Source organism: Oncorhynchus nerka, linkage group LG8 (assembly GCF_034236695.1).
Source record: "Oncorhynchus nerka isolate Pitt River linkage group LG8, Oner_Uvic_2.0, whole genome shotgun sequence".
Taxonomy (NCBI): Eukaryota; Metazoa; Chordata; class Actinopteri; order Salmoniformes; family Salmonidae; genus Oncorhynchus; species Oncorhynchus nerka.
Genome location: NC_088403.1, coordinates 39,017,079 through 39,031,703, shown reverse-complemented (window position 1 = coordinate 39,031,703; position 14,625 = coordinate 39,017,079). Strand labels below are relative to the sequence as shown.

The window sequence follows — 14,625 nt, the reverse complement described above, 5'->3', positions numbered from 1 at the left end:
AAGACGGCAGTTCATATATTATATTTGATAAGAAGGGAAGATTCTGAGGATGAAGATAGATACATCTGGATAGAAGCAAGTTTCAAATTTATATGGGATACACATGGTATACACCGTCCAACAACATGCGTCCTTATTTTTTTATTTCACCTTTATTTAACCAGGTAGGCCAGTTGAAAACAAGTTCACATTTACAACTGCGACCTAGCCAAGATAAAGCAAAGCAGTGTGACAAAAACAACAACACAGAGTTATACATAAACAAAGGTACAGTCAATAACACAATAGAAAAATCTATGTACAGTGTATGCAAATGTAGAAGAGTAGGGAGGTAAGGCAATAAATAGGCCATGGAGGCCAAATAATTACAATTTAGCGTTAACACTGGAGTGATTGATAGATGTGCAGATGATGATGTGCAAGTAGAGATGCTGGGGTGCAAAAGAGCAAGAGGATGGGAGTACTTGCAGGTTCATTCTCCACAATGCAACAACAATAAGAAATAATAAAAGATAACATTACAAACAAAGTAAATGGCTCATTAGAATGGAATAAATATTGTGTTTAATCAACGTTTCAGTAAAAGTGGAGGTTTTAGCCATACGGCTCATTTTCAACCGCAGTCCCTGTGCAGGTTATTAAAAACAATTACAACACAGACAATCATTGAGCAGTGAGCACACACAGAGCAACATAGGACAAGCAAGACGTAGCATACAGACAGAGCAACATAGAACAAAAAGCAACAAGACAAAATACATAAAAGCAACAAAGTGTTTCCACACCTCACAAGCTACAGACAACAGACAACATGGAAAGTGACAGTACACAGCTAGGGATTATGTTAAAAAATCTGATTGACGATATGATACACGTAACATTAGCTAGAGAGCTAGACAGCTAATGTTAACTAGCTAGCTAACAGTATGCTTTAAAAGAAACTACAAACCTCAGATTTCCCACTTCCTGGTTGGATTTGTCTCAGGTTTTCACCTGCCATATGAGTTCTGTTATACTCACAGCCATCATTCAAACAGTTTTAGAAACTTCAGAGTGTTTTCTATACAATACTACTAATAATATGCATATATTAGCATATGGGACAGAGTAGCAGGCACTCTGGGCACCTTATTCATCCAAGCTACTCAATACTGCCCCCCTGTCACCAAGAAGTTAAATGAAGAGTTGATGAACTGCACACTTTTTTTAATAGCATAATTTTTAATAGTTGGGCTTGGGGAGGGTATCAATTCAGGTCAAGTCATATTGCTCAAGTTCAAGTCAAGGGTCATTAGTGTTAAAGTCAAAGTTGAGTTGCAAGTCATCATATTTGTGACTCGAGTCTGACTCGAGTCCAAGTCATGTGATGCGAGTCCACAACTCTGATATGCAGATCACTCAACACTATACACGTCATTTACTACATCAACTGAAATGGCTGCAACAGATAACAAAGAGCTGCAGTTAGTTTTGGAATGAGTAGCAAGGAATAAGTTAGTTCTAAATGTTTCCAAAACTAAAAGCATTGTATTTGGGACAAATCATTCACTAAACCCTAAACCTAAACTACATATAGTAATGAATACTGTGGAAATTGAGAAAATTGAAGTGACTAAACTGCTTGGAGTAACCCTGGATTGTAAACTGTCATGGTCGAAACATATTGATACAACAGTAGCTAAGCTGGGGATAAGTCTGTCCATTAAAAAGCTCTGCCTTATTAACAACACTATCAACAAGGCAAGTCCTTCAGGCCCTAGTTTTGTCGCACCTAGACTAATGTTCAGTGTCAGAAAGACTTTTTCTGTGGTTAAACCAACTAGGCTCGTAATTTAAAAATGTTAATCGCATTTACAGATGGAATGTTAATTAAAAATATTTTGATTAAAAAATGTTTACCTTCAAATGCCTCTCCTGTAAACTAATGATGTGCAACATATGCCAAGTTTCAAGAAACGAGTCACATACAGTAACAGTCAAAGGTTTGCACACATTTACTCATTCCAGGGTTTTTCTTTATTTGTACTATTTTCTAAATTGTAGAATAATAGTGAAGTGAAATAATCGGTCTGCAAACAATATTTGTTGGAAAAATTACTTGTGTCATGCACAAAGTAGATAACCGACTTGCCAAAATTATAGTTTGTTAACAAAAAATGTGTGGAGTGGTTGAAAAACAAGTTTAATGACTCCAACCTAAGTGTATGTAAACTTCCGACTTCAACTGTATGTATTGCACACACACATACACACTGTGTGTGTAATTGTTATGACTAGATGGGCTCCTCACATGCTCATCCTTGACTCAAATACTTGGGGCTCTATTCAATCCGAATAGCTTTTTCTCACATACCAAGGTCTGAATTTAATCCGTATCGCGGGAGATCTGCGTTAAAATTTACACTGCCTTTAAATTAAATCAAGCTATAATCTACATATTCCGCGATACGGATTGAATCCAACCCCAAGTCTTTGAGTATGAGCATGTGAGGAGCCCATCTAGTCATAACAATTGCACACACAGTGCACGGCAAATTGATTAAAGATCCAATACAGCCATTTTTATGTCAATATCAAATCATTTCTGGGTAACAATTAAGTACCTTACTGTAATTGTTTTGAAATAAAATGGTTGAAAAAAGCTTTGTTTTGAAAATGCAATGGCAATTTTACATAAAACATTGTGTCAGTTGGAACGTACAGGTGTGTTAGGGAATGTGGAAATCCTTTGAAACAGAATGTCAGATGTTATAAACATAGCATAAAAGTCACATACCCTTCCCAGAGTGTTACTTTGAGTTGTTTAGTATGAGATACATCAAAGCTACTCAGGTTTACGACCCTGTAGATGGGGTTTGCTTGTGCACTAAAAATGCCAACATTTGTCACAGAAGACCTTTTTAAATAATAGCCCTATTTTTGCAGGGACGTAATACTGCCCTATATAAAATATTAGCTAAATCTGAAGACCTTAGATCTTTTTATAATATTTTTCACTTTGTTAAACAAAGTAACAGTGGAAAATCATGAAATAAAACAGTGCTGTGTATGGGGTAGAAAAATAATAATATTATAATTCATTTTTTAAACTATTTACACATTTTAAATGTCCTCAAATATTAATACTTAATCACTATTCAACCCTTAGGCTCCAGCTAAAATGGTATGAGTTAACAATAACCTAAATTAAATATCACCCAGTTCTTTTTTAATAGGTAAAAGGAGAAATCTTATTTTAATGGCTGACATACTGTGCCCTGTTTGACCCAAAGCCAGTTTAGTGGTTTCCTCCCTCTATTCTCTCTGGTCATGTTGATTTAGAATAAGCTGAAACATATGGCTTTAAAGCAATCTGAAATGGTGTTATATGTCATTGCTTGCACGGCAACTATTTTATTAATCTATGTCCCTGGAATTATATTGAAAATAGATATCTAATAGATGGATGTTGCTTAATGGGTAACACTTTATTTTGATCATCTGTAGATGCTCTACAGACTGACTATCTACAGACTATCAGCAACGTTTCAAATTACTATCTACTAACCCTAACTCTAAACCTCACCCTAACCGTAACCTTAGCAAGGAGTTGCTTATCAACAGATAGTTTGCATCTACAGATGGACTACCCCAAAAAAGTGTTACCACTTCATGCACCATAATACCTTATGCATATTATACATACAGTATATCTCAATATCTACACGTGATTTGACAATGTCTTATCATGGCAATCAACTATTTTGGGGATCACCTAAGAACTACCGTGTCACCTTTTAACCTTGATTATTTGGAATGCATCAGTAGTTGCACAGTGTAGAAGGAAAACATCCCATGCTTGAAATCCTACATATATCAGAGACTAATACCTTTTACTCACTTATACCAATCTGCATGACACACACATTTCGAAAAAAAGTCTTAAACAGAAAAATCTAAAGATTCATACTGTACATTTAACATGCAGTGTTGCATTACCAGAATTGAACATTTAAGAACAATGTTTGGGCAGGTAACACATCCAACAAGAGCAATGCTGTTATCCAAGCAACTGTAGGTGAATTAAATATACTGTACATTAGTTTGTAGAAAGAACGACCAACAGAATTGACTTTCATTACATATTTACCTTGTTTCCCACAATTACAGCATGAAGACCCTTCCTTCTCGAGAGTGCCAGTATGTCATAGCTAGTCATAGCTAGAAAACTCTTCACTTCCCTCCAAAGTAGTCTATGAGGTTGGCTCTGCTGAAACGCAACAGTAGGGTAGTACAGTTGAGAGGTGTCATGCAAATTATTGACATTGTTTATAAATATATCATAAGTTTGGTCTAAGTTGAACATCCATGTTTCAAACATAAATTGATAATGATTGTTGGGAGTACAGTTCAAGGAGCACTGAAGTATTGGTCAGTTGTGTAAATGTTCCATCAGCGCATACTTTATCGATGACTGAGTGAGATGCTGTCCCACACATGAAGATAATGAGTTGGCATATGTGTTTACATTCTCAAATCACTCTGAAATCATTGCTACAATGCACTTCCAAGAATACACCGTTAATGTAAAAAAGAAAAATGATTTAACAGTACATTATTGAAATGTAAAGTAATATACTATTAAACCAAAGTTTATTTGGAATTTACAGTAACATACTGTGTCTTTTTTTTTACAGTAACTGGCTGCCACTAAGTTACCTTAAAAACAACCAGATTTTTTTTACAGTGAACTTTTTGTGGTTGGTTTAGTTAAAGTTAAAGTTTGACATTTTTTCCTTTACTTTAGTCACCTGCTCTGGCACCAAACAGATTTGCATCCCAATTATACAAACAAAAATATTACAAAGCCAAGTAAACTCTTATACCAGATACTAACCACTGAATGAGTTCATTTTTCAAAGTAGAGTTTTTATTCTACAAGTTATTCCACTCTTTCAGCAAAAGGGACCTATTCTACGTATGCATCTCATATGAAATACAATTGTACATTTTATTATCATGGGCATATTATATGCCTGTAACAAGTCATACATTTTTTAAATATTTCCTGTATGTATTGGATGGTGTAGTGACGTTAGAGAAGTATTACAACAATGTTCAAACCTGTAACAAAGAGAAGACAATGGAGCTGTCAGATGGCTGGACGCTGCAGTGTAACTCTGCAGCAATGTTGTGAAAGCGTAAGCACCCAGACCTGTCACATAAACCAACAGCACTCTCTAGCGTGGACAGGTAGATGGACAGGGTTTGAAATAGCAGTAAAGGGATGTTATGAAAATGTTAACATCAGGGGACAGGTGAATGAACTGGGGTAGTGGATGTTGCAGTAACATTACTGGGTGATTGTAAGTGTGTTTAAATAACCCAGAGAGGTCACACAATGGAGCCCTTGGAGGAGGAGAGGTGAATTGACTGGATGCGGGTGGCTAGAGTTTTCTCCAGGTCATGGAGGACATCGGAGATGGGGCTCAGGCAGGGTCCGGGGCTCACAGTAACAGGCATCTCGTACAGTAGTTGTTTGAAAGCCTCCACCTCAATCAGCAGCACCATGTTCTTCAGGAAGTAGCCTTCGATGAAGACCGCCAGCTCATTGGCACAGAGGAACTAAACAGGGCATAAGGATACAGTCAGAACCTTAACTCACTCTGTCACAATGCCCTCTCTATGACTTGTGTTTTTTTTATGTCTGATGTATACACATTGTATCATGCATGGTTATCTTGCCTTCTTATGTTTTATACTCTTTTACTGTACACTCTTAGAAAAAAGGGTTACAAAATCTTTGCAGAGGGATAGGGTTCTACCAAGAACCGTTTATCAGAAGACTCATATTTGGAGGACAATGATTCTATGTAAGGCATAGAAGCTTTTTCATCCGAAGAACATTTTTAGGAAGAAATGGTTATTTGATGATTATTGGAAGGCAAGAAGGATTATTTGAAAGGAAAGAAGGGTTCTACGTAGAACCCTTCTGTATCTGAATAATATTTGTATTAAATGTTTTTATTTATTTGAAGTAATAAGCATTAGTGTTTACCTCAGTGTAGGGGGCACTCTTCTAATTTTTGGATGAAAAACGTTCCCGTTTTAAACAAGATATTTTGTCACGAAAAGATGCTTGACTACGCATATAATTGACAGCTTTGGAAAGAAAACACTCTGACGTTTCCAAAACTGCAAAGATATTGTCTGTGAGTGCCACAGAACTGATGTTACAGAAAAAACCCAGATAAAAATACAATCAGGAAGTGCCGCATTTTTTGAAACCGCCTCATGGCAATGACTCCTTATATGGCTGTGGAGGAGCTAGGAGTCAGCTTACCCTTTCCACGTTTTCCCCAAGGTGTCTGCAGCATTGTGACGTATTTGTAGGCATATCATTGGAAGATTGACCCTAAGAGACTACATTTACCAGGTGCTTGCGTAATCTCCAGCTCCAGCTACTGAGGAGAAACCCAACTGCCACGAAGGATTTATCATCGAATAGATATGTGAAAAACACCTTGAGGATGATTCTAAACAACGTTTGCCATGTTTCTGTTGATATTATGGAGTTAATTTGGAAAAAAGTTCGGCGTTGTAGTGAATGAATTTTAGTTTTTTTTTCTTAGCCAAAAGTGATGAAAAAAAACGGAGCGATTTCTCCTACACAAATAATATTTTGGGAAAAAATGAACATTTGCTATCTAACTGAGAGTCTCCTCATTGAAAACATTCGAAGTTCTTCAAAGGTAAATTATTTTATTTTAATGATTTTCTTGTTTTTGTGAAAATGCTATGCTCTTACACAAATGCTTGTGTAGCTTTGGTTGAAAAGCATATTTTGAAAATCTGAGATGACAATGTTGTTAACAAAAGGCTAAGCTTGTGTTTCAATATATTTATTTCATTTCATTTGCGATTTTCATGAATAGGAAACGTTGCGTTATGGTAACGTGCTTGAGGCTATGATTACGCTCCCGGATACGGGATTGCTCGTCGCTAGAGGTTAAACTTTAACAGGAGTGTTAAAGTATTCTGATGAATTTAAAAAGATATGTGCGCATGTTTTAACTTCTATTGGGCAGGTGGGACACGACCGTCCGGGAAATTGCAGAGCGCCAAATTCAAAATACAGAAATAGTCAAATTAAACATTCATAAAAATAGAAGTGTTATACGTCGGTTTAAAACCTCTTAGAGCTCCCCCCTACTTTGTGCAATTCCGCTTGAAGACATACCCAAATCTAACAGCCTGTAGCTCAGGCACAGAACCAAGGATATGCATATTCTTGGTACCATTTGAAAGAAAACACTCTGAAGTTTGTGGAAATGTGAATTGAATGTTGGAGAATATAACAAAAAAAATATCTGGTTTAGATAAAACAATGAAAAAAAACCATACGTTTTTTTTTTTTTTTTTTTGTATCATCTTTAAAATGAACAAGATAAAACAAACATTCAGATAGGATGATGGGGACAATTTCAGTGAACATATGAGAGGGCAGCAGTACTTGTGCAAAGTTTCAGAATGATAACTTCCAAAATGAGTGTGCTACATGACATTTATCATGAAGTCACCCAGGTGTCCCACACAAGTAGCCCAAATGTTCCCCAAGTGGCCAAATTGGTGAAGGTATACATTTTGAAACAAATAACTATATACAAAATACCAAAATGGTATTCTAACAACCCCCCCCAAAAAATTTTAGAAAAATAAATGAAAAAATAAATAAATGGGAAAAAAATTATTATTGATTAAATAAAATATATAAATATATACATTTGCAAAATAACATGGGTAACTATTTACACACTTTCAATATTTGGAATACCCTCAGTCCTCTATCAAATCAAATCAATTGATATAGCCCCAGCCTAAAACCCCAAACAGCAAGTAATGCATGTTGGCTAGTAAAAACTCCATAGAAAGGCAAAAACCTAGGAAGAAACCTAGAGAGGAACCAGGCTATGAGGGGTGGCCAGTCCTCTTCTGGCTGTGCCGGGTGGAGATCACAGTGGTTGTAGAGGGTGCAACAGGACAGCACCTCAAGAGTAAAAATGAACAGTTTAGGGCTCCAAAGCCGCAGGCAGAACAGTTGAAACTGGAACAGCGGCAAGGCCAGGTGGACTGGGGACAGCAAGTAGTCATCATGCCAGGTAGTCCCGACGCATGGTCCTAGAGCTCAGGTCCTCCGATAGAGAGAAAGAGAGAATTAGAGAGAGCATACTTAAATTCACACATGACACTGGATAAGACTCCCATTCGGAGTCAGTGTCACTGTGAAAGAAAATGTTCAGTTAGAATAGTTTCACATATGAGCCCTCTATCAACAGATATAATAAACAGATATATATATATAGAGAGTACAGGGAACATAAGGTTGAATACATTATTATGACCTGCTAGATCTACTGTCTCTTTTATATTATGACATTTCAGCTAGATCTACTGTCTCTATTATATTATGACAGACCAGCTAGATTTACTGTCTTTATTATATTACAACAGACCAGCTGTATCTACTGTCTCCATTTCACTTTGGCCATTGTTGTGTGGGCCTGCCCTCCCCTCAACAGCCTCAAATAGGCTATTTCATGTGGGTTGGGGTGGGGCGGCAGACACACGCATCTCACATTTCATGACATTACATGTTTATATATTGCTTCTAAAATTTACAAAAAATCACAAATAATATTATAATATTATTATTAATTTCAAACAAGGGCATTAGCATGATAAGAACTTACCAGTCCAAAACGATGTCCTCTCCCGTTCAAAAAATATTCCTCCACAATCGCTAAATGAATTGTCCTACAACAATCTCTGCCTCACCTTCGCAATCAATTTATTCTAAAATTGTGTGTACATCTGTATATCTAGACTTAGATTTAGCTTTCCCTGACTTAGTCGCCATAATGATTGATATATAAACAGCTGAATCGCGTTTACCAAACAATGCAATGCGTAATATGTGTTTCTCCTTCCGGTATGAAACTTCAATAGCGAATGACTCACTTTACGCTGGAGCTTGAGTTCGTCTTGCAACACAAACACATGGCCTATTGCCGTTTAGCTCAGCTCATTGGCTATCTACCCAGCTAGATTTTAAGACGATCAGAGGGTCATTGGGTTAAAAGACAGTCAATCAACGAAACAGCGGGCAAATCATTGGTGCACAATGATGTCATGACTTGTTGTCTTCAAATCGGTTTCGTTCAGTCAATACGTCCCGCGAAATGGCCCATCACGTTTGATTGTGTTACAAACAAAGCAGTTGAATGCAGTGAAACCAAACATGACTGGAAAAGTCACGTTCTGTGTGGGTTATTTACCTGGAATGTGTAGTCGAAAATGGAATGAGACGGAATTCACGACACAAAGCAGTTCACAAAATGAAGAGGGCCAGTGGTGTAAAATAACCCATGCTGGTTGTCATGACTATCCTGTGAGGATCCAAAGGATCAGGTTACAATGTATCAGCTCTACAGCACTCTCCCTCTCTCCCGCAGAGGGGAAGAAGGATGGATGTGGGGGTTTAATGATACCTCACTCGATCGTAAACCATAGGCAGCAGACGACTCACTTTGGGGCCTAGTTTGGGTGATCAGCATGTCTATGTGCCTTATAAAGAGGTCCAAGAACTTCAACATCAAACAATGGACACCGGGACAATATTTTTCATCCTCCGAATGTTGGTAATGATGAGAGATGGAATGTGGAAGATTAATGTCTATTTTGTGATGTCACTAAAAGTTAAATGAAGACATTATAACAAAAACATTGTATCTTGAAGGGCTTTCACAATGTGTATACATTTGTTGCAGCAGTGTGTAGGAGGGAAATGCAGAGATGTGTCAAGTGTGCAGGAGGGCATGGGACAAAGGAATGTGTAGTATTGGTGGAAAAACTGTGTCTCAATTGTGGGGGTGTCCATGTTGCTGGGGATCAGAATTGTCCGGTGTGAGAGAGATTGAGATTGCCAGGGTCAGAGTAGAACAGAAGGTGTCATATGCTGAGTCAGTGAAGAGAGTATAGGATGATGGTTCAAGGGTGAGTAGGAGAAGTAGTAGGCCTTGGTTCAAGGGTGAGTAGGAGGAGTAGTAGGCCTTGGATAATACAGAGTGATACGAATTTGTGTTTCAGTAATGTTGGCTTCTTAGCATTCATTGCCATGGTTATCAACTGTCCTGCAGAAATGGAATGTAAAATGACAGAAAATATACACTGCTCAAAAAAATAAAGGGAACACTTAATCAACACAATGTAACTCCAAGTCAATCACACTTCTGTGAAATCAAACTGTCCTGATTGACAATAGATTTCACATGCTGTTGTGCAAATGGAATAGACAACAGGTGGAAATTATAGGCATTTGGCAAGACACCCCCCAAAAAAGGAGTGGTTCTGCAGGTGGTGACCACAGACCACTTTTCAGTTCCTATGCTTCCTGGCTGATGTTTTGGTCACTTTTGAATGCTGGCGGTGCTTTCACTCTAGTGGTAGCATGAGACGGAGTCTACAACCCACACAAGTGGCTCAGGTAGTGCAGCTCATCCAGGATGGCACATCAATGCGAGCTGTGGCAAGAAGGTTTGCTGTGCCTGTCAGCGTAGTGTCCAGAGCATGGAGGCGCTACCAGGAGACAGGCCAGTACATCAGGAGACGTGGAGGAGGCCGTAGGAGGGCAACAACCCAGCAGCAGGACCGCTACCTCCGCCTTTGTGCAAGGAGGAGCAGGAGGAGCACTGCCAGAGCCCTGCAAAATGACCTCCAGCAGGCCACAAATGTGCATGTGTCTGCTCAAACGGTCAGAAACAGACTCCATGAGGGTGGTATGAGGGTCCGTCGTCCACAGGTGGGGGTTGTGCTTACAGCCCAACACCGTGCAGGACGTTTGGCATTTGCCAGAGAACACCAAGATTGGAGAACGTTCTGCTGCCTGCAACATCCTCCAGCATGACCGGTTTGGCGGTGGGTCAGTCATGGTGTGGGGTGGCATTTCATGTGCTCGCCAGAGGTAGCCTGACTGCCATTAGGTACCGAGATGAGATCCTCCGACCTCTTGTAAGACCATATGCTGGTGCGGTTGGCCCTGGGTTCCTCCTAATGCAAGACAATGTTAGACCTCATGTGGCTGGAGTGTGTCAGCAGTTCCTGCAATAGGAAGGCATTGATGCTATGGACTGGCCGCCTGTTCCCCAGACCTGAATCCAATTGAGCACATCTGGGACATCATGTCTCGCTCCATCCACCACAGAATGTCCAGGAGTTGGGAGGAGATCCCTCAGGAGACCATTCGCCACCATCCGCCCACGCGTTGTAGGGAGGTCATACAGGCACGTGGAGGCCACACACACTACTGAGCCTAATTTTGACTTGTTTTAAGGACATTACATCAAAGTTGGATCAGTCTGTAGTGTGGTTTTCCACTTTAATTTTGAGTGTGACTCCAAATCCAGACCTCCATGGGTTGATAAATATGATTTCCATTGATATTTTATGTGATTTTGTTGTCAGCACCTTCAACTATGTAAAGAATATTTAATTCATTCACATCTAGGATGTGTTATTTTAGTGTTCCCTTTATTTTTTGAGCAGTGTACTTTGTAGTGGCAGCTGCAGAGAAGAACTTGGGTGTACAAGGTTTTAGCTAGAACCCTCTGCAAAGGGTTTTACATTGCACCAAAAAGGGTTCCCCTAAGGGGACAAACCGAAGAAGCCTTTAGGTTCAACTTAGCACCTTTTATTCTTCCACAGCTTCATGTGTTACAAATGTACAATTTTAAAATGTGCAATGGAGCAAAATATGGCCATTTTTATCCTGTAGGCACCTGCCACTTATCACAGGTGAGATTAAAGAATCACTTGCCTCCAACCACATTAATTTGGACATTTATGACTTCAATGACTTATGACTCAATTTAAATAAAAAAATGTTTCCCTTGGTCCTGTGCAGTTTCAAAACAAACTAATACACCTGTGAACACCAAATGTTTTTTCAATTTCAACTCATTTTAGAAAACATTTTGAACGGTATACGTTGGCTTGTTCCCATTTCCTCTCACCTTAGCGTGTTTGTAGATGTCCACACAGGTTTCCACGGCAATGTTCTTGGAGCAGATAATCTCACAGTGTCGTTGAAGGGCCTCTAGTTGAAAGAATTTTGCTGCAGACAGGAGCTGTGGAAGAGAGGGAAAAGAGAGCAGAAACACACACAGTGAGAAGTGGGTTGGACTTTCTGGGTAATGACATGAAAAAATGTTTGATGGGGTTGAGGTCAGAGTTCTGTGCAGGCCAGTCAAGTTCTTCCACACCGATCTCAAAAAACATTTTTGTAATGAACCTCGCTTTGTGCACAGGGCGTTGCCATGCTGAAACAGGGAAGGGCCTTCCCCAAACTGTTGTTACAATGTTGGAAGGACAGAATCGTATAGAATGCCATTGTATTTCCCTTCACTGGAACTATGGGGTCTAGCCAGAACAATGAAAAACCATCCCATGCTATTATTCCTCCTCCACCAAACTTTACAGTTGGCACTATGCATTAGGGCAGGTAGCGTTATCCTTGCATCCGGCAAATCCAAATTTACACCACTCCAGCCGACGCTTGGCATTGCACATGATGATCTTAGGCTTGTGTGTGGCTGTCAGTGTAATTGTTTGAGAATTATTGTGTGACAAGTATGGCTGCATTGTCATTGAAATAAAATATACAGTGCCTTGCGAAAGTATTCGGCCCCCTTGAACTTTGCGACCTTTTGCCACATTTCAGGCTTTAAACATAAAGATATAACACTGTATTTTTTTGTGAAGAATCAACAACAAGTGGGACACAATCATGAAGTGGAACGACATTTATTGGATATTTCAAACTTTTTAACAAATCAAAAACTGAAAAATTGTGCGTGCAAAATTATTCAGCCCCTTTACTTTCAGTGCAGCAAACTCTCTCCAGAAGATCAGTGAGGATCTCTGAATGATCCAATGTTGACCTAAATGACTAATGATGATAAATACAATCCACCTGCGTGTAATCAAGTCTCCGTATAAATGCACCTGCACTGTGATAGTCTCAGAGGTCCGTTAAAAGCGCAGAGAGCATCATGAAGAACAAGGAACACACCAGGCAGGTCCGAGATACTGTTGTGAAGAAGTTTAAAGCCGGATTTGGATACAAAAAGATTTCCCAAGCTTTAAACATCCCAAGGAGCACTGTGCAAGCGATAATATTGAAATGGAAGGAGTATCAGACCACTGCAAATCTACCAAGACCTGGCCGTCCCTCTAAACTTTCAGCTCATACAAGGAGAAGACTGATCAGAGATGCAGCCAAGGGGCCCATGATCACTCTGGATGAACTGCAGAGATCTACAGCTGAGGTGGGAGACTCTGTCCATAGGACAACAATCAGTCGTATATTGCACAAATCTGGCCTTTATGGAAGAGTGGCAAGAAGAAAGCCGTTGTTTAAAGTTTGCCACAAGCCACCTGGGAGACACACCAAACATGTGGAAGAAGGTGCTCTGGTCAGATGAAACCAAAATTGAACTTTTTGGCAACAATGCAAAACGTTATGTTTGGCGTAAAAGCAACACAGCTCATCACCCTGAACACACCATCCCCACTGTCAAACATGGTGGTGGCAGCATCATGGTTTGGGCCTGCTTTTCTTCAGCAGGGACAGGGAAGATGGTTAAAATTGATGGGAAGATGGATGGAGCCAAATACAGGACCATTCTGGAAGAAAACCTGATAGAGTCTGCAAAAGACCTGAGACTGGGACGGAGATTTGTCTTCCAACAAGACAATGATCCAAAACATAAAGCAAAATCTACAATGGAATGGTTCAAAAATAAACATATCCAGGTGTTAGAATGGCCAAGTCAAAGTCCAGACCTGAATCCAATCGAGAATCTGTGGAAAGAACTGAAAACTGCTGTTCACAAATGCTCTCCATCCAACCTCACTGAGCTCGAGCTGTTTTGGAAGGAGGAATGGGAAAAAATTCAGTCTCTCGATGTGCAAAACTGATAGAGACATACCCCAAGCGACTTACAGCTGTAATCGCAGCAAAAGGTGGCGCTACAAAGTATTAACTTAAGGGGGCTGAATAATTTTGCACGCCCAATTTTTCAGTTTTTGATTTGTTAAAAAAGTTTGAAATATCCAATAAATGTCATTCCACTTCATGATTGTGTCCCACTTGTTGTTGATTCTTCACAAAAAATACAGTTTTATATCTTTATGTTTGAAGCCTGAAATGTGGAAAAAGGTCGCAAAGTTCAAGGGGGCAGAATACTTTCGCAAGGCACTGTATATTAAAAAAAGTCATTCTTACCTCCATAATCTCAGTATTCATGATGTGCAAGGACTCAGTGCCTCCACAATACAGGTACTGCATGACCAACTGTAAAAGAGGAATGTTGTTATGACTCAAGCCTCTCAACACATTAGGAACAGCCTAACTGGTATTACTGGTATTGGTAGGGTAATACTTATATACAGTATAAGCATTTCAAAAATATAGAAAGCTCCAGAGTTTTAAATTAGTTTTTGCTGTGGTGCGAATCCCAGTTGAACTATGAACACATTACTATTAACCCATTTACTGCAACCTAGTTACAGTAGTACATACAGTAGGCT

At 39.3% G+C, this 14,625-nt stretch overlaps 1 protein-coding gene across 1 annotated transcript in view; it reads right to left on the bottom strand.

Annotated features, from left to right (window-relative positions):
- Positions 1-203: 203 nt before the first annotated feature.
- Positions 204-14,625, bottom strand: part of LOC115133264 (ankyrin repeat and BTB/POZ domain-containing protein 3-A-like) — a 75,156-nt gene continuing 60,734 nt past the window's right edge. Inside the window, exons 10-12 of the mRNA XM_029666320.2 lie at positions 14,321-14,389; positions 12,048-12,161; positions 204-5,604 (exon numbers count right to left, since the gene is read on the bottom strand). Of these exons, the coding sequence (XP_029522180.2) occupies positions 5,374-5,604; positions 12,048-12,161; positions 14,321-14,389 (414 nt within the window). The 3' untranslated portion in view covers positions 204-5,373. The remainder of the gene's footprint in view (positions 5,605-12,047; positions 12,162-14,320; positions 14,390-14,625) is intronic.